This window comes from Amborella trichopoda, chromosome 4, assembly GCF_054954075.1.
Source record: "Amborella trichopoda isolate Santa Cruz 75 chromosome 4, AtrichopodaSantaCruz75HAP2 v2.0, whole genome shotgun sequence".
In the NCBI taxonomy this organism is placed as follows: domain Eukaryota; kingdom Viridiplantae; phylum Streptophyta; class Magnoliopsida; order Amborellales; family Amborellaceae; genus Amborella; species Amborella trichopoda.
This window is the reverse complement of record NC_142339.1, coordinates 10,315,342-10,333,845: the sequence shown is the minus strand read 5'-3', so window position 1 is coordinate 10,333,845 and position 18,504 is coordinate 10,315,342. Positions and strand designations below refer to the sequence as shown.

The 18,504-nt window shown below is 32.7% G+C and overlaps 1 protein-coding gene across 1 annotated transcript; it reads left to right on the top strand.

The window, feature by feature from the left end:
- The first annotated feature begins 4,286 nt into the window (after nucleotides 1–4,286).
- On the top strand, nucleotides 4,287–5,248 carry LOC18442960 (7-deoxyloganetin glucosyltransferase). Its single transcript, XM_006853165.2, has 3 exons — nucleotides 4,287–4,393; nucleotides 4,499–4,808; nucleotides 5,036–5,248. The coding sequence occupies exons 1-3, from the start codon at nucleotides 4,287–4,289 to the stop codon at nucleotides 5,246–5,248; spliced, it is 630 nt and encodes a 209-aa protein (XP_006853227.2).
- The last annotated feature ends 13,256 nt before the right edge of the window (nucleotides 5,249–18,504 follow it).

Sequence of the window (18,504 nt, the reverse complement as noted above, 5' to 3'; positions counted from 1 at the left end):
GACAAAAAGACTCAACGTCTTGGAGTAAATCTCAAAATCACAAACATTCCACATCGATGCCCCACATCAAATTACAAAAACATGATTTCTTTGAATATTAATTTTTTCTAGAAATAATTTTTGCACATTAATTCTTAGCATTGCAAAAGTTACCAGAAAACAATAAGTGCGAGCGACCTTCCAAAAGAAAAACAAAAAAGCAATCCAAATTTTTGCTCTACAATCACTTTAAACTACAAAAAAACAAGAAGAAAAATGAGCAATAAAAGAAGAGAAAGGAACTAAAAATTTTTAGTTACAGTGATTCACAATGTGTGGATCACTGTAAATAAAACACTACGTTTTTACTCCAAAGATCATAACTATGCTATCATATGATTGGCTAGACCTGTGATTTTTGAGTAATAATTTGGTGATTGATTATGTGATATATTAAGAAATTTGATTTTTGAAGTAAGAATTAGGTGATTTATTGGGGAAAAAAACGTAAGTTTTCGGGTTGGGTTTTGAAAAATAAATTAGGTTTTCCACAATAGATAGTTTTCCATTGAAAAATACCCAATGTATAAAAAATTTCACAAATTTGATGCATAGCATTGTAAACCATAGGGTTTTATAAATATCTTTTTGGAAAATTTTTTTAAAAAATAGGTTTTCTTCTTTATTTGGGTTGGAGTATATTCAAAGATGATATGATATCACTCATCCGGATTGGTGCACTAAACAGAAGAGGGGGTGTCGTCTGTTGCAAGAGGAGGGGATGTTGTTTGTTGCAGCAAGCTTCCTAGAGTGATCAAAGGTCATATGTAGATCTGTTTGGGCTTTGCATAGAGGAGAGAGGGTAAATGAGAGTGAGGGGAGCTTGCCAGAGGAAAGAAGAGGGCGAATGAGAGAGAGTGGAGGCTCACATAGCAGAGGAGAGGAAACAGGAGGAGGGCTAAAGGGAAAATTTTCTAGGTTTGAAGCATTTGAGCAAATCACACCCTTTCACTTGCAATGTTTCCAGCCAATCCAAGGCCTTCGTTTCGTCTTGTTTGAACAGACATCGCGATAAAGGGCGGCAAAATGACTGTTTGTTATCGCCAAAAGGCATTCGGAAGTGTTTATATATATATATATATATATATATATATATATATATATATATATATAAAAGGTTACAATCTTAAAATGCAGAATTAAAGTGCATGTTATAAACCTGTTAGAAAAGGTTCTTTTAATGTTGAAAAACCTTCTAATTGATAATCTTGACATTAAAATATATGTATATGAAAACAAAAAAAACGAGGAAGAAGATTTTGAGTGCTAGAAATAGTGAATCTTGCAACAAATTATTTAGACCGTCCATTTTTAAGATTTTTGTATATTTATATATCTATTTGATTTGAACTATTTTTGAAATTTGAAATTTGAAATTTGAAATTTTCTAATTCGAGATGACAATATACTTTCAAATAATCCAAAGAATTTTTGACATCCAAATTACATATCATGATAGAATTTGGAGATGCGCCTAAATTGGAATGTTTAACGTTGCAACTTTATGCAAACCACACCATATATATATATATGGAAAAGGACAACCCCTTAAAAACACCTACAATGTTTTTGTCCCACAACAACTATCATATTGCCATTGCGGTTTTGTCAGAAAAGTCACAACTGCTCTTGAAGACCTATTTTAGTTTCCCATATTTTTTGCGTGAAAAATCGGCTGCAACGTAGCGCAACAAGCATAGTAGAGCCGTTGTGGTTGATTTATCCACCGTTTGAAAAATTGGACGGTGCCAAGCTTATGGATGAAAGCATTGTTCATTTTCGCCCATAAGCATTTCGTAGGCAGCCAGGCTGCTTATATAATAATCTTAGCCCACTTGCCAGATTGAATATGAGTATATCTAATGGTTACGGCCTCATTTTGTATTTTAATTTTCAACTTTCTTTTTACAAATCCAAATCACTTGAAATTTTAGGTGGTCATTCTTCTCATCAAGGTGTACCTAATAAAAATATTACATAATAATTCGTAAAGTATAAATTGATCAAAATGCCCCTTAAAGTTTTTTAGGGTATTTTAGTCAATTTGTTTGTTACGTATTATTTGTTTTATATTTTTTTTATATTATCATATTTTTAATGAATAAACAATCAAATTTTTAAGTGATTTGGATTTGTAAAATATAAATAAAAATAATATATATATATATATATATATATATATATATATATATATATATATATATGAGTAATGATCATATGAGACCCTCCCACACCCATGTGTGTAGGACCCCAAAGGATCACCATTAAATTTGGCACACATATCTAGAAAAGACAAGTCTCACACCCATGTGATAACTTTTCTAGATATCAATATCAAATTTAATGGTGATCCTTTGGCATGCTACAAAAATGGGTGTGGGAGGGTCTCATATGATCAATACTTATATATATATATATAAATGATCTTATAGGACCCTCTCCCACCTATGTGTGTAGGACCCCAAAGGATTACCATTAAATTTGGCACGGATCTTTAAAAAAATCAAGTCCCACATTCATGTCATAACTTTTTTAAAGATCCGTGCCAAATTTAATTGTGATCTTTTGGGGTCCTACACACATGGGTGGGGGAGGGTCCTATAGGATCATTACTAATATATATATATATATATGTATATTTGTTTATTTTTTTATTTTTTATTTTTTGTTAGGCTACACCACTTGTGGTGTAAACCTTCAAGTGCTCAACTTTTTTAGACATTTATACCCTTATCCTATAGTAAAGTAACTATTTGTTTAGAAGTATTTTCAGTAATTAGTCAAGCGCAAACTAGAAATTTTTAATAGAAACAAAAGCATTTAGTAACAATAGTGGATAATCACATCACCGATATGATGTGTGACATCACCTACAATATGCATTAATTGTTTTTAACTACTGATAGAATGCCACTATTTTTTTATAAAAATATTTATCTACCATTCTATATTATAAAAAATGCCCCTGCTTGAAAAATTTTGTGTAACAATTCAAGAGTATTTAAGTATCAAAAAATGTTGAGCACTTTAACGGTCTATACCATCAAGTGGGGTAGCCTAAAAAAACCTATATATATATATATATATATATATATATATATATATATATATATATATATATATACATATATATATATAATATACATATATATATATATATATATATATATATATATATACATACATATATATATATACGTACATATATATATATATATATATATATATATATATATATATATATATATATATATATATATATATATATATATATATATATATATATATATATATATATATATATATATATATATATATATATATATATATATATATATATGCTTAATAATCCTATAAGACCCTGCCACACCCATGTATGTAGGACCCCAAAGGATCACCATTAAATTTGGCACAAATATCTAGAAAAGTCAAGTCTCACACCCATGTGATAACTTTTTTAGAGATTTGTGTTAAATTTAATGGTGATCCTTTGAGGTCCTACACACAGGGGTGTGGGAGGGTCTCATAGAATCATTACTATATATATATATATATATGGATAAGAGAAAATGAACAGTGATTTCGCCTACCCTCATCACCGTCCAAAACTCATCGCAAGATCACGATTGTCCGATAGTGTTTCATTTTTCATTTCTTTTCTACAAATCTGAATGATCTGAAATTTAGAGCGTGTGTTCATCAAACATATGTGAATCGAAAGAAAACATCAAAAAACTATTTTACATGAGATAAATTGATTCCAGGGGTATTTTGGTCCATTAAAGTTTTACGAATTATTTTGTTTATATTTTTATTAGGTGCACCTCTTTAATATGTACACATGATCTAAATTTCAGATTATTCCTATTTGTAGAAAAAAATTAAAAAATGAAACTCTTTCGGATAATCGTAACTATGCGATGAACTTTGGATGGTGATGATGGTAGGAGAAATCACTGTTTATTCTCGCCTATAGGTGTTGGGAAGATTTTTTCTATATATATATCATAACTTGAATGTCTCACAAAGTTCTAATAATTTTCTTTTGAACTTTGAGCGTGGTCAATTAAATAAATGTAACCACCAATTTTACATCCAAGTCAAGTTGACTTGAACTGAAATCCGACCCATATCTAACTTGGATCCACAGTTTTTGGACTTGGACTCAGACTCAGACTCTGATCTGATCGACCGCCTTGGTCATCGGGTTGTCCCCAACTCAATTGCCACCCGCAGAGAAAACTCATATGGCTAATGTTGTGGTATTGGCGAATGCAGATGACAATTTCATGACCAACATCAATCTAGAAGCAGTTGTGGATTGGATACCTGGCCTGCCCAATATCCGTCTAAGGCACTTACCCTCCTTCATTAGGACAACCAATCTTAATGATCCCATGTTACAAACTTGCTCGGATTAAAGCCCTATTTCTCTGAAGTCTCAGGTTATTATTCTCAGCACATTCCGAGAATTAGATAAATCGGTTCTCGACGCCATGCTAGAAAGAATCCGTTGCCCAATGTACCCAATCCGCCCGTTTGCAAGCTTTAGCCAAAGTGAATCCAATGACCATTTACAGTCAGTGTCAATGAGACTTAGGAAAGAAGAGGATGCATGTGTAGAATGGCTGAATGACAAGGAACCTAAGTCAGTTGTGTATGTGAATTTTGGGAGTGCAACAGTTTTAACACGCAATCAACTCAATGAGTTCTCTTGGGGTCTTGCGAATAGCCAAAGGCCTTTCATATGGGTCATTCATGAAGGTCTCGTAATCGGCGAATTGGCAATGATAGGAAAAGCATTTGTCGAAGCAACCAAAGAAAGAGCGCTTATCTTGAGATGATGCAACCAGATGAAAGTACTGTCACACCCTGCAGTTGTTGGCTTCCTAACTCACAGTGGATGGAATTCCAATCATATGTTGACCTTTTTTTGCCGATCATATGTTGGGCTTTTTTTTCCGATCAACAAACAAATTGCTGGTACGTTTACAAGGAATTGGGCATTGGTATGGAGATAAACAATGGTGTTAAGAGGGAGGATGTGAAGGAATTGATTAGGGAATTGATGCGAGGAAAGAAGGGTAAAGAGATGCAGTTAAAGGCCAGGAAATTGAAGGAGAGCTCAAAAAGTGCTCTTCAAATTGGAGGTAGCTCATATGATAACTTTGAGAGGCTATTAAAGGAAATGCTTCTAGAGAAACATTAACCAAATTTAGATATCACAAATTTTACTTGAATAATTTTAGAAGCTTGTATGAGAACTTATCCTCCTATTAATTGCATGAAAATGTGAGACTTGTCTGTGCATTTGTTTGCATGCCCGAGCAGAAAAAATAATGTGTGGCGCTTATTTGGAGATTTGAAAGATGTTGCTGCATATATGTAAGTAATGTGGAGAATGAGAAGCACTTTTGCACAAGTTATCTTGAGATTACTAAGTATACAAAGCACACATTGATTCTTAGGACACTTTTAGTTCCCTGGAAATGGGTATCCCAGAGAGATGTCTTTCTTAGAATTGTTATCTTCTAAAATTAGCATCTCCTAATATAGGTGTCCGCTATTTGGATAGCATCTGGCAAGAGACTTAAAAGATGCTTGTCCACTGTTGGAATTTCCTGGAAGACATGCCTTCCCAGAGTAATAATGTGTTAGTATATTATTGTGACAACCCTAAAATTCTTGAAATTAAAACATAATATTTATAGTGTTGATAGATATAAACAATAAATAAATAAATAAAATAAAATAAAATGATTCAACCAGTTGGCCTAGATTACAAGCTTTAGTAATGTTGTGCTTTAACAAAGTATTTCCAACCAATTAGTATTATTTTTGTTTAAATTGGTGCTAGTCTACTTTTATAGTGTAGACCTTATGGTCTACACTTCCTTTGCACTATGTGTTATTTTAAACGAGAAGTTTACCACCTTACGTGGCAACCCAACAAACCACGTTCATGTAGTTAAGACACCTTTTATAAAAAGTATTAACATTTTAAAAGCTCTCTCTCTCATGTTATACTCTCTCTCTCCCTCTAAAAAGGCATTTTAACTTTAGAAAATCTCTCTCTTATACCTCTCATCACACTCTTGCTTGTATTGCGGCACCTCACGCTCTCTCTCTCTCTAGACCTCTCACAATCCCTGCCCTGCCCTGCCTTTTTCCTTTCATAGCATTAAGCTTCCTGGCTTTCTCAGAGTGAAAACCCTGTAAATAGTTGGGTCACAGAGAATAATGAAGCTAGCATTTGAATACACTACTCATGGCTGCCATTCGGTTTCAGCCATGAGAACAACTTTGCTTTTCTTTTCCAGATTTCAAGAAGATTTGTTATTGGATAGTCAGAGTAGCTTTAAGAGTGAGGGTATCATTTCTTGCGGATCCATTAATGGCAAATCTATCATCTTGTGTTCTTCCTGGTTATGCACTATGCCTAGTCCCTGTAATGCCAAGGGGCCGCAGACTGTTACCTATGGTTTCATAAATAGAGCAAAGACTCTAAAAATGAAAATGGTCTTCGCAATTCCTCTTCTCAAAGTGACACATAAGTAAGTGATCTCATTCTCTTGAAAAGTAGTTTGCTTTTAATACAATAGTGTTATTTTCGTCCAACATCTTTATTTTATAAGTTTTATGTGTGAGCGACCACAATTTCCTACAAAATAGTTATTTAAAAATTGTTGTTTCCATATTTCTGTTTATCAGTATGAATTTTGATATTGTAAGTATTATGTGTAAGTGGCTTTACTTTTCCTGAAAACAGTTGGTTAAAAATTTGGAATTTTGTGTTATAAGTTTTACATGTTTATGTAACATAATTTGTGATATATCTGTTTATTGTTAAGGATATTAAACAATTGAGAATTCTGTATTTGCCTATGGAATTTTGTGAGAGTTCTTCTATTATTAATAGATTATTTATCATATTACATTTCAAGAATGTCTCAACCTTTATGGAATTATTGCACAAAATGTTTAATTGGCTACTTACAGATATTTCAATGGAAGTGATTGTTATTAAATTGCTTCATGTGAATTCATGTTAATGTTTTCAATGATACTTCGTATATATGATGTTGTTGCTTTCTGATGTTTAAAGAGTTTCAAAGATAATTTGAGTATAAGTGGACCTGCAATGATTGTTAGGACCTATCCGGATATGTCGGTAGGGACTATTTGGACTCATCCGGGACGCCGGTGAGGTATGATCTGACTTGCAGGGATTGTTATGACCAATCTGATTACGCCGGTAGGGACTATTTGGACTCATCTGGGACGCCGTTAAGGTATGTTTGGACCTGCAGGGATTGTTTAGACCTATTCGGTAGGGGCTATTTGGACTCATCCGGTACGCCGGTAAGGTATGTTTGGACCTGCAGGGATTGTTTGGATCCATCAGGACGCTGATGGTGTATATAGGTGACCTACTTAGGACGCCAGTATGGTATTTTGTGAAATCCTTTGAATCAGGCATTTTTGTTAGAATGTTTATATACATTTCAATAATTTGGATTATATTTAACTGTGTATTTGTGAAAGTTCAATTGTTATCTACAAATGCTTTTGCACGCAATTCTTCCTCAGGTGGTTTTTAACCTACATTCTTCAGAAAATGTTTATATCTTCCAACCATGATTATTTTTTAGTACCATGATGATCACTTACTGAGTAGCCAAACTCATCAAACTATGGTAAATATTTTTCAGGGTAATTGCAGTCTCATAGTTCGAATACAGCAAGACCAGCTTGTGAAGAAAATGCAGTCATGTCATAACTAAATTCTCCTTTGTAACTTTTGTTTAACTTTACCACTGTAAGTTTTTGTTCTATCAACAGATGTATACCTAGACTTCATGTTAATACCAGTTGTGAGCAAACTTTGTATCAATTTTAATTAATAGAAAAATTTGTTTTGTTACGATATATATTAATAGGAATTTGAATTTTTTTATAGTATAAGAATAGTCTGTCGCACCTCAGGAATGTTAGTAAACTTGGGGTGTGAAATAATGGTATCAAAGTCAAGTTGTTTGAGATTCCTAAGAAATTTGAAAAGAATGTACTTTAAGTGATATTTATTGTATGTACAGACTGGTATGAGGTCAAAATCCTGAATGACTGAAGCTAATATGGAAGGAATTCATAAAGCCTTGAAAAATATGGTTGCCCTAATGCAACATCTGATGGAGAACAACAATTCACCCAGGCAGTTAGCTACGGGAAATGATGGGTGTAATATCGAACAATTTAAGAAATTGAACCCACATTCTTTTAAGAGTGCTGTGGACCCACGAGAAGCCGAAGGATGGATTATGCAATTGGAGAAATTATTCGAGGTAATGGAATGTCCTAATGATAAGAAGGTGGCCTTAGCAGTTTTTATTTTAGAAGGTGAAGCACAACATTAGTGGCAAATGGCAAAAGGAGCATTGGTCCAAGAAAATTAACCCTTGACTTGGGAGGTATTTCTAAAGGCATTTAATGAAAAGTACTTTCCAGATTTTATTCGAGATTAAAAAGAAATGGAATTCTTGGAATTAGTCCAAAAAAACAGAAAGGTAGTCAAATTTACTAAATTGACTAAGTTTAATTTATATATGGTCAAGAATGAGGCAAGAAAGGGAAGCTGAATATCAAAAGTTGAGCATCAGTAGAACAAGCGACTCTCAGACGTTGTATCCTAGAAAAATAAAAGTTTACTGATAAGTATACGAGGTGGCAATGTTTTCTTATTAAAAGAATTGGGCAAGAGAATATAGAAGATATCTGAACAAGAGTATATGTGCCATAGCCAGGGCGCAGCGAAGTCATGGTGGGCCCATAACCCATAGGTACAAAAATTTAGAGGACTAAATTTCTTTAAGGGAGGGAGAATGTGACGACCCTAAAATTTGCGAAATTAGAACATAATATTAATAGTGTTGATAGATATAAACAATAAATAAATAAATAACTAAAATAAAATAAAATGCTTACAACTAGCTGGCCTAGATTACAAGCTTTAGTAATGCTGTACTTTAACAAAATATTTCCAACCATTTGGTATTATTTTTGTTTAAATTGGTGTTAGTCTACTTTTATAATGTAGCGCTTATGGTCTACACTTCTTTTGCACTATGTTTTATTTTAAACGAGATGTTTACCACCTTACGTGGCAACCCAACAACCCACATTCATGTAGTTAAGACACCTTTTATAAAAAGTGTTAACATTTTAAAAGCTCTCTCTCTCTCTCTCATGCTATACTCTCTCTCCTTCTAAAAAGATATTGTAACTTTAGAAAGTCTCTCTCATATACCTCTCATCACACTCTTGTTTGCACTGCGGCACCTCACGCTCTCTCTCTCTAGACTTCTTACAATCCCTGCCCTGCCCTGCCTTTTCTCTTTCATAGCATTAAGCTTCATGGCCTTCCCGGTTTGGACTGAAAATCCTGTAAATAGTTGGGTTACAGAGAATAATGAAGCTAGCCTTTGAATACACTACTTATGGCTGCCAATGGGTTTCAGCCATGAGAACAATTTTGCTTTTCTTTTCTAGATTTCAAGAGGATTTGTTATTGGATAGTCTGATTAGCTTTAAGAGTGAAGGTATCGTTTCTTGCGGTTCCATTAATGGCAAATATATCATCTTGTCTTCTTCCTTGTTATGCACTGTGCCTAGTCCCTGTAATGCCAAGGGGCCTCAAATTGTTACCGATGGTTCAAGAAACGGAGCAAAGACTCTAAAAATGAAAATGGTCTCCGCAATTCCTCTTCTCAAAGTGACACATAAGTAAGTGATCTCAGTCTCCTGAAAAGTAGTTTGCTTTTAATACAATTGTGTTATTTTCGTCCATCATCTTTATTTTATAAGTTTTATGTGTGAGCGATCACATATTCCTATAAAATAGTCATTTAAAAACTGTTGTTTCCGTATTTCTGTTTATCAGTATGAATTTTGATATTGTAAGTATTATGTGCAAGTGGCCTTACTTTTCCTGGAAAACAGTAGGTTAAAATTTGCAATTTTGTGTTATACGTTTTACATGTGTATGTAAAATGATTAGTGATATGTCTATTTATTGTTAAGGATATTAAACAGTTGAGAATTCTGTATTTACCTATGGAATTTTGTGAGAGTTCTTCTATTAATAATAGATTATTTATCATGTTAAATTTCAAGAATGTCTCAACCTTTCTGGAATTATTGCACAAAATGTTTAACTGGCTACTTACAGATATTTCAATGGAAGTGATTGTTATTAAATTGCTTCAAGTGAATTCATGTTAATGTTTTCAATGATACTTCGCATATATGATATTGTTGCTTTTTGATGTCTCACAATGTTCTAGAAATTTTCTTTTAAACTTTGAGCGTGATCAATGAAATAAATGTAACCACCAATTTCACATCCAAGTCCAGTTGACCTGAACTGAAATCCAACCCATATCTAACTCGGATCCAGGGTTTTTGGACTTGGACCCAGACTCAGACTCTAATCTGATCGACCGCCTTGGTCATCGGGTTGTCCCCATCTCAATTGCCACCCCAGAGAAAACTCAGAAGCAACAATTAAGGTCTTGACAGATGTTAGACGAGAGTGAATCTTTTGGCAACTAACTGAGATACTAAATGGTCAGAGTTGGTCGTAGTTTTATCAACCCACTGACAACCTACTACAAACTTACTAGGACGTTGATCACTAAGATCCCAAGTATGGGTTTTGTGAAAGGTTTCTTTACATAATTTGTTTCCAATTTGGATCAAGGACTCTTTATATATATATATATATATATATATATGATATTGGCACTTGAAGAGAAAGAACAGTAGTCAAGAAATAATTATAATCTAAAAAACATTGAGGTGCAGATTGTACCCATACAGGATAGCAATATTCACTAAGTATGGGCTGCAGCTTGTCATGAGGCACAAAATCAGGATGGGGCCCATCAGATACCTAAGTAGCAGGATTGGAATTAGGAAGGGGCCTATCATGTACATAATCAATAGGGTTAGTCATCTGAATGTCCTTTGGAGGAGGTACACTACTTGTGACAGGGTCAACATTGGATGGACTAGGTTCACTATGAATTGAATCCGTGAAGAGATCAAGAAACTGAAAGAGCTTAGAAGTTGAATCGGAAAATATCCAATATTTTTGAAGTGTAAAAGGGTATTTGTTCCTGGAAGCTCACATGACAAGAAATACGAAATTGAAACATAACATCAAAATCCTTTCTATTGAATATCATAACCAAAAAACACACAGATGGTAGATTTCTTAGCCAACTTATTTCTTTCAACATTAGGTAAGAGAAGAAAACATGTTGATCCAATGATATGAAGTTAGATTTATCAAAACTTGATGAATATTGTCGTTCGAAAGAAGATAATCCACTAATAATAGAGGATGGGGACACAGTTGATGGCATAAACTAGTGTTCTAAAAATCGATGATCCGAAACGAAACTGGCCGATCTAGAAATTACTGGTCTTATCAAAGAATTGGGTTACCTCACCAATTTAAAAAATAATATTTATTTATTTTCAAAACTTATATTTGTATTTACTTATTGTTCTAGCCCATTGCCGCACGTCACATGCATGGGAGAGACTTTAGCTGCCTTGCCGCTTTGATATTCAAGATTGCAATGTGTTTTTAAAGTCTTTTAGGCTCCCCTTATCTACCCATACTTACAATTTGGGACCAAATCATGGTGCTTTTTAAAATTTAAAGCATGATGCTTTTAAAAAAGTTATTGTTGAGCCCCATGATGAGGTCTTGACTACATTCTCACCAAAAAGTAGGGCCCAAATGTCACGTTTATAGAGAGGCCAATATGGCTTCAGACTCTTTGGCTAAAGCAACGGTCTCTTTGAATGAAGCAACTGTGTGGCATGCTCGCCCCTTTGATTTTGTAATACTTTCCATTGTATCTAATGTTGCTAGTGTTCCTTTGCCAAAGGTTGTATAAGAACTGTTCATGTAATATCGATTTTGATTCTTCGATGAAACGAGTAGGGGCCGATATCTCACTGATTCACCCTAAAAGAAAACCCTCAATGATACCACCCACTATTTAAAAAACATGTGCCTTTTTCCTTTGCGACGTGAAAATAAGAGAATTTTATGTTTTTTATAAAAATGGAGAAACAACACCTACCACAGTTCCATAGTATGATAGTACTATTGGTTCAGAGGAAACGAGGAAAATGTTGCTACATTAGCATTTTACGAAAAAAAAAAAAAAACCACACATAAAAATAGAAATTTTTTTGTGCGCATGTGAGAGGGTCCAATGTGTGCGTCAGACAAAAATCACATATAAAAGTAATACTTAGTATCACAAAGTTGGTATAGAAGTAAACACAAATTATAGGGCTCTATATCTTGTTGTAGTGGTCCATTTGTACACGCAAGATGGTATTTTAATTTTTTGTTTCCTTATATCGAGAGGATAAATTTGCGTGAAGAAGTTAGATGCATTGATTCTTGCCCGATGTTGCCTTGCAGCGAAGTTCTGAATATAGACAAACCGTTGGTTCCACTGGTTACCCTCGTGTCAAAGAACTTCAATCTTTTGCCCTTTCGAAGAATCAATTTCAAACATGCATTAGTGAACGTTGCGTCTCTACTATTTTTATGTAACATTTTTTGTCACCCAACATGAGGGAGTTTGTTGAATTATACAACAACTTCATAGCTTCTAAAGATTTGAGTTATAAAGGTCACTGAGTTTTTCAGGACTTGTTGAATGTTAAATTAATGGGTGTGGTTTCTATAAGGTTGCAACCTTAAACAATCCAATTAAGGTGCACTTTCAAATTTTATCATAACATATAATTTTGGTGTAAAAAAATTATTGGGATTATCAGAAAATCTATTTTCATATCTAATTATAAAATTTTAAAGTTTAAAAATGGTTAAAATCAAATTGATCTATAAACATATGAAAATCTTCAAAATGGACGGTCTAAATAATGTGTTGCAAAATGCACTATTTTTAAGATTCAAAATCTTATTATTATCATCATCATCATCATCATCATCATCATCATCATCATTATTCACACATCCCTTTGTAGAGATGATCAATTAGAGGGTTTTCCAACATTAAAACAACATTTTTCGATGGATTTTTGAGACGCATCTTTAATTTTACATTTTAAGGTTGCAACCTTATAGAAACTTTTTCATTAATTAATTTATGTACCAAAGGCTTTATAATATATAAAAACAGGGGACACGGTTTTTTTGAGTCATAGGAACCACAAAGAGCTAGCATCCATCTTTTAGATATTGTTTTGAGATAGATTTTGGAACTAATTTTGTAGGTACATGCAATCTATAACATGTAGATCACCAATATGTAAATAATTTTTTTAAAAAAAATTAAAAATAATATTTTTTGAAAAATAATTTGAATCTTTACGTTCTTTGTTCTCAGGAGGACCACAACTTTACATCCATCTTAAAGATGGATGTTTGCCACCTCAGATAATGTAAATGAAGAATTGCATCCCGCTTTTCGATAAAAAGTCACTACTTTATGAATAGGCCAAAAAAACCGTTTTGTCGAGTTGGCCTTTCAGCCTACGGTGCAAGATGTCAACACCCTAAGTCGGGTCTAGTCAGGACCTAATCAACTCCGGATTAAACCAGACCAGACCTAAGCTAAACTTTATTTTTTATCTATAAATGTATATTTGATATTATAAAATATTTCTTCAGCTGACCAATCAAGCTGAAGCACGATTCTTTGACGCAAAGTAACTAGAAATGCAATTTGAACACTTCATAGACCTTAATCAATCACTGTCACATGAAGTAATTAGAAAAAAACTAATAAAGTCAACTGGCATTAAAAATATTATTTATGAGAAAATATTAATTAGTGATTAGTTGATCCGCATGTTTTGAAGCGTATATAGTTTATATTATTTTCAACTACTTAATTAGTGAAGGCACGAGGGATATATTTTAGGGAAAGTAATTATAAAGATCAACGGAATGGGGCTGGCGCTAGGCCTAAGGCTGGGTTGTTGTGGGGCGCACGAGCCACGACGTAACGTCTCGCCCCGACCATTGATGTTCACTTGTAATAAATAAATAAAAATAAAATAAAAATCAAGTTCCATTCATGTTGACTTATAAAAAAAAAAAAAAAGTAAAGAGATTATTTACTTTTCGTGCAAAGATATCATAATTATTTTTGTCTATCAAATTTCAAATCGGATAGTCCTAAGTGTTCTTGGGACTAAATACAAAGCCCAAAAAAGATGGGCAAGCTTTCTATGCTTCCCCTACAGCATAAAATTTATATACTTCCCTTTATCCAACCGTCCATTTTGAATGGAAGGCTAAGATTGCTCTAATCACAATATCACGTCCCTACACTATTTTATTTTTAATCTTTTTTCTATAAACTATTTTGATACTAAATTTTGGACATCCAATCCTCTATTAAACTCACACTAGTGAAAAATCTAAACAAATATTTTCAATAAAATAAAATGACCAAAATACTCTTGAAAACTTCAAGGGGTATTTTGGTCATTATGTTTTATCAAAAAAAATTTTTAATATTTTTTGTAAGTGTGCCCCAATGAAAAGATGGTACATGCCAAATTTCATATTCATACAATTTATATAAAAAAAGTAAAAAATAAAATACTTTGTGACGTTGGATCTAAGATCAAACTGTGAGTGGCTCTCTTGATCAAAATTGGACAGCCGGATGGTAGGAGGATAGTTCCTCTATGTTGTAGGCGAAGTATAGAAACCTTTCCCAAAAAAGATTATCTAGAACTTCTCGATACACCCTAAACTATCCAATCAGACTTTTAACAGCGAGGACTAGTTGTGAGCCTTTACTAAAGATATATGGTCTCGTAGTAAAAAAAAAAAAAATCATAACATCCCATCCTTCAATCCTAATGACTTCAAAAAAAAAGAAAAAAAAACAAGTAAGAAAAAAAGCAACCATATAGATACAATTGATGGAGCCTAGGCAGCAAGATAGCGTTATATGATGGGTGTAGTTTGTATAAAGCCGAGGCTCTAAACAATCAAAGTAAAGCAACCCTTCAAACTTATGCCCATAATTTCACTCATTTCAGTTTCGATAGATTTATGATTTTTTTAATTATTTTAGAGTTGCACGAGTTTACATGTTGACACCCATAATTTTAGCACAAAACTAAATCATGCTGCCTGGTCAAGATCTGAAGTTTGAGATCGACATCGTTTTAGGTGAGCTATAATCTTTTGACATTTATGGGTGTTTTAGATATGGAAAAGTAGACAATAAGATCATTTATTTGTATAATGTGATCATAATTAATCTTGACATTTGGATATGAAATTTGGTGGTTGCATTTATTCCATTGACCAAACACAAAGTTCAAAAATTTGTATTTCAAACTTTGTGACACACTCATGTTATCAAATTTCACATCCAATTATGACCTCCTTGTACAATCCGTAAAGGATCTCATTGTATACAATTCCTCTACATATTGTATTTTCCAAAGTATATTTTGATATACATATTCCTCTACATACAATTTATATAAAAAAAGTAAAAAATAAAATACTTTGTGACGTTGGATCTAAGATCAAACTGTGAGTGGCTCTCTTGATCAAAATTGGACAGCCGGATGGTAGGAGGATAGTTCCTCTATGTTGTAGGCGAAGTATAGAAACCTTTCCCAAAAAAGATTATCTAGAACTTCTCGATACACCCTAAACTATCCAATCAGACTTTTAACAGCGAGGACTAGTTGTGAGCCTTTACTAAAGATATATGGTCTCGTAGTAAAAAAAAAAAAAATCATAACATCCCATCCTTCAATCCTAATGACTTCAAAAAAAAAGAAAAAAAAACAAGTAAGAAAAAAAGCAACCATATAGATACAATTGATGGAGCCTAGGCAGCAAGATAGCGTTATATGATGGGTGTAGTTTGTATAAAGCCGAGGCTCTAAACAATCAAAGTAAAGCAACCCTTCAAACTTATGCCCATAATTTCACTCATTTCAGTTTCGATAGATTTATGATTTTTTTAATTATTTTAGAGTTGCACGAGTTTACATGTTGACACCCATAATTTTAGCACAAAACTAAATCATGCTGCCTGGTCAAGATCTGAAGTTTGAGATCGACATCGTTTTAGGTGAGCTATAATCTTTTGACATTTATGGGTGTTTTAGATATGGAAAAGTAGACAATAAGATCATTTATTTGTATAATGTGATCATAATTAATCTTGACATTTGGATATGAAATTTGGTGGTTGCATTTATTCCATTGACCAAACACAAAGTTCAAAAATTTGTATTTCAAACTTTGTGACACACTCATGTTATCAAATTTCACATCCAATTATGACCTCCTTGTACAATCCGTAAAGGATCTCATTGTATACAATTCCTCTACATATTGTATTTTCCAAAGTATATTTTGAATATTTTTTAAAAGTAACTAAGGCACGAAGCATAGACAACCAAATTTTCTTCCAAATTGCTTTTTCTATTTTTTGTTTCGGAGGTGTGTGAGAGTAGGAAGTGTACAAGCCGCATTCAAAAACTTTTTTGTTCTTTATGTGATCTACATTGCCCATTTTGATATAACTACCATGAATCAAAAATGATTTCAAAATCTAATTTCTTTAACAAACATCAATATCTCGTTTTGAAAGCCTCGATAATAATCAAAACCAGTGGTTTAAAAAACGGATCGGTGACCTGGATTGAGTATCCCAAAAACCGATCCAGATCGGTAAATAGGCGATTTGGATCAAGAATCGGACAGAATCGTTCGAATTAAGCCTTAAAAAAATTCAAAATTTTTTTTTAAAATTCATTATAAATATTGTTTTTTAGGAATCCAATAAGAAATAGGGGTACTACATTATTAACTTTCATTGTTTTCATCAATTTATTAATATTGAGATGTTCTTTCCCTATATGAACTTATGTTGACTAGTAAATTTATATCACACAAAAGAAATCATAGGATTATCATGGATTAAGTATATAATCATATATGGACTACAATAAAGAGTTGACTAAATCGATGAAAAATTGGCCACTAAAATCTCGAATTGGCGGAAAACCCTAATATGCTAAAAAAACATGAATTATTACAACCTAACTAACAATAATATTATATACCAACAATATTTTATAATTATTTTATTATATAAATAATAACAAATCCAAAATATTTTATAATATCATTTAATTTAAAATATATTATTGACAACCGTAAGAAAGATAGTACACTACATGATTTATTATACAAAAATTAATAAACAAAATAAAAGATTTGGTTATCAATGTAGAAATTATTAGAATGCGTACCAATTTTCTTTAATTTTTTGGGTTTCTAGAATAAATTAGTGGAAGAGATTGTTAATAGAAAGAGAGAGATTTAAAATGGCTTCATTGTATGAATCCTATCTTTAAATTAATATTACTAAATTTATGTTAAAGACCATCATGTTATAAAAATAAAAAATATAATTAGACCATTTATTCCTAGGTTGTAATAAGGAATACCTTGTATTTTTTATACAAGAAATACTTATTGTGTTATCTTTTATTTTTCTTTACAAGAAAATATGATACTTGTTGATTATCTTTTTTTGTTTTTCTGACAAAAGAAGATGTTGTATTATATTTGTTTTTGCTTGTTGTATTACTTTTTATTTTTTTTTACAAGAAAAATAAAAAAATAATGCTGCCAAAGTACATTTTATTTTTTTATGCCGTTTGTTTTATTTTTTTGTAAAAAATACTTGTTTTATTACTTTGTATTTTTTTACAAAAAAAAATAAAAAAATGTTGTATTATCTTTTTTATCTTTATCTTGAAAGGCCTTTTATTTTTTATTTTTTCTATTTTTTTACAACAATAGTTTCTGCCTTTGTTTATTTTTTTGACAACAAAAATATAAACGGGGACGCGCGCTAAAGGGTTCGAACTCTAGACATCCACTAAAAAATGGAGATGTCAACCAACACCTCCACGTCGCCTAATGCGATTTTATTGGCTTTTATAATTATATGTATTCAATCGTCATGCTTTAATGATTTTTTGTGGGAATTATCGCACATCGAAAGATGAGCGTCACTTTGTTCTCTATAAATTCCTGTGTAATAGATGTTGCATTGCGCGTGTAGAAAAGCGAGGGGGCAGACATGTTAGGTGAGTTATCACGTGTGGAGAATTTTTAGGTACCACGTGTTGCTCCCCTAAGGCGACCACGTGTAAACCCAAAAAATTACTAAAATGCCCAGGTTTTTTCGGTGAGACTCGCGATTAATTATCGAGAATATCCCGGTTCTCTCTGGACACAGGCGATTCCCGGTTTTTTTGTGGAACCGGCTCGGTTGCAAGTGATTCTTTAGTTGAACCGGACGAGTCAAGCTCGACTCGGCGAGTTTTCAAACCCTGGTCAAAACTGATAAA

Bases quoted from the DNA above. Each gene is read 5' to 3' on its own strand.
- LOC18442960 (XM_006853165.2), top strand. From the start codon at position 4,287: ATGGCTAATGTTGTGGTATTGGCGAATGCAGATGACAATTTCATGACC. The intron at 4,394-4,498 runs GCACTTACCCTC...TATTATTCTCAG, and splicing joins CTGCCCAATATCCGTCTAAG to CACATTCCGAGAATTAGATA. The intron at 4,809-5,035 runs GTAATCGGCGAA...TACGTTTACAAG, and splicing joins GGGTCATTCATGAAGGTCTC to GAATTGGGCATTGGTATGGA.